The sequence below is a fragment of the Panthera leo genome, chromosome A1, assembly GCF_018350215.1.
Source record: "Panthera leo isolate Ple1 chromosome A1, P.leo_Ple1_pat1.1, whole genome shotgun sequence".
Classification (NCBI taxonomy): Eukaryota; Metazoa; Chordata; class Mammalia; order Carnivora; family Felidae; genus Panthera; species Panthera leo.
In genome coordinates, this window is record NC_056679.1 from 26,958,062 (window position 1) to 26,959,420 (window position 1,359).

Consider the following 1,359-nt stretch of genomic DNA (forward strand, 5'->3'; position numbering starts at 1 on the left):
GAAGTATCCCTGTGAGGACTGTAGGGATAGGAACAGAAACCTGATCACAGTTGGATTTGTGACAAGACAAGGAGTTAGAAAGAAGGCTTGCAGTTAACTAAAGGGGTCTGAAGGTCGGGACAGCCTTTTTTTGTTGTTGCTTAACCAATTTTAATAACATGACATAAAGCCCCTACACTTGATAGAATAGTTATGCAAAATACATAGATGAATACTCTCTTCTGTTAAAAACATAAAATAAATAAGCAAGACAGGTGAAAATAGGCAAGTTTCCATTCAATAAATGAAAATTTTAAAAAAAGAAAGTTTTGCTTTCCATGTCATTTGAAGAAGGGAAATTGTCATTTTAAATGATATTCAAGTTTATTAAACACATTTTTAAAAAGTATTATAAAATGTTTAACTGTCATCAGCTTCGAGGTTGATGTTGTTCCTGAATTTTGCATAGAACTGAACTTTCAAATCTGCTAACGCCCCCTGAATTGATTCCACTCTGGCTTCTAGGGGATCAATTTCTTCTTGCAAATTTTTCTTTGCTTCTTCTAACATTTCCTGTGTTTCTTCTTGAGAATGGCTAATGAAAACATCACCAATTTGATAGGGTATCGTTAAGCAATCATCATCCGCAAGCATGATGTCCTTACAAGCATCTCCTAGGTTTTGGAGTTGTTTCTTTTTTACTCCTATTTCCTCTTTCAGCTCTGTGATTCTACTTGTATTCCGTGCCAATTTGTTTATCTTTTGTTGATCTTCAAAAGTAACATTGACAACTTCTGCAGCCGTCTTCTTCATGGCGGCCACCATCTTGGCTTTTTGTGTTTGTTTTTGTCTGAAAATGTCATTTTTACTTAAAGCACAAAAATTGAGACATAACATATACATTTATACATGAAGAAAGAAAACACCAGAAAGTTTACAAAACGATCTGAGTGTCTCAGATAGTTTCTAGAGATTTATACTGTGGCTGTGGCCATGGAGGATGGAAAGTAAGAGACAGATTCCATAGGTCCTATGAAGAAAGAAAGGAGACGGTTTACTTGGTTAGAACCTCTGCCTTAAGAACAGTAATGGATTTTTTTTTTTAAGTTAAGGGTAGTATCTTCTGATTGTGCTGATGATAGTCACACCAGGGACATTGGTTGATGACTGGTGCTTGATGGTTAGATTTACCTTCTCTGGAGCCAGAATGATCCCTCAAAGATCAAATCATTCTGTTATCATCTACTGTGGGGGACCTCAGAGGCTACTGGTATCTGAGAGGGGATGCTGAAGGGACAGGGTGCCTGGTCACGTCTATCAGGGCAACTCTGCATTTATCTAAAGATGATGCTTCATTGAAAGATATTGCTTGAGGAGCGC

General features: G+C 37.2%; 1 protein-coding gene across 1 annotated transcript; it reads right to left on the reverse strand.

The window, feature by feature from the left end:
* Positions 1-399: 399 nt before the first annotated feature.
* On the reverse strand, positions 400-916 carry LOC122212197 (prefoldin subunit 4-like). The gene has a single exon (XM_042925971.1). The coding sequence runs from the start codon at positions 880-882 to the stop codon at positions 400-402; it is 483 nt and encodes a 160-aa protein (XP_042781905.1). The 5' UTR covers positions 883-916.
* Positions 917-1,359: the final 443 nt, after the last annotated feature.

What these genes read in the sequence shown, in the direction of transcription:
- LOC122212197 (XM_042925971.1), bottom strand. Translation starts at nt 882, where the DNA reads ATGTATATGTTATGTCTCAATTTTTGTGCTTTAAGTAAAAATGACATT.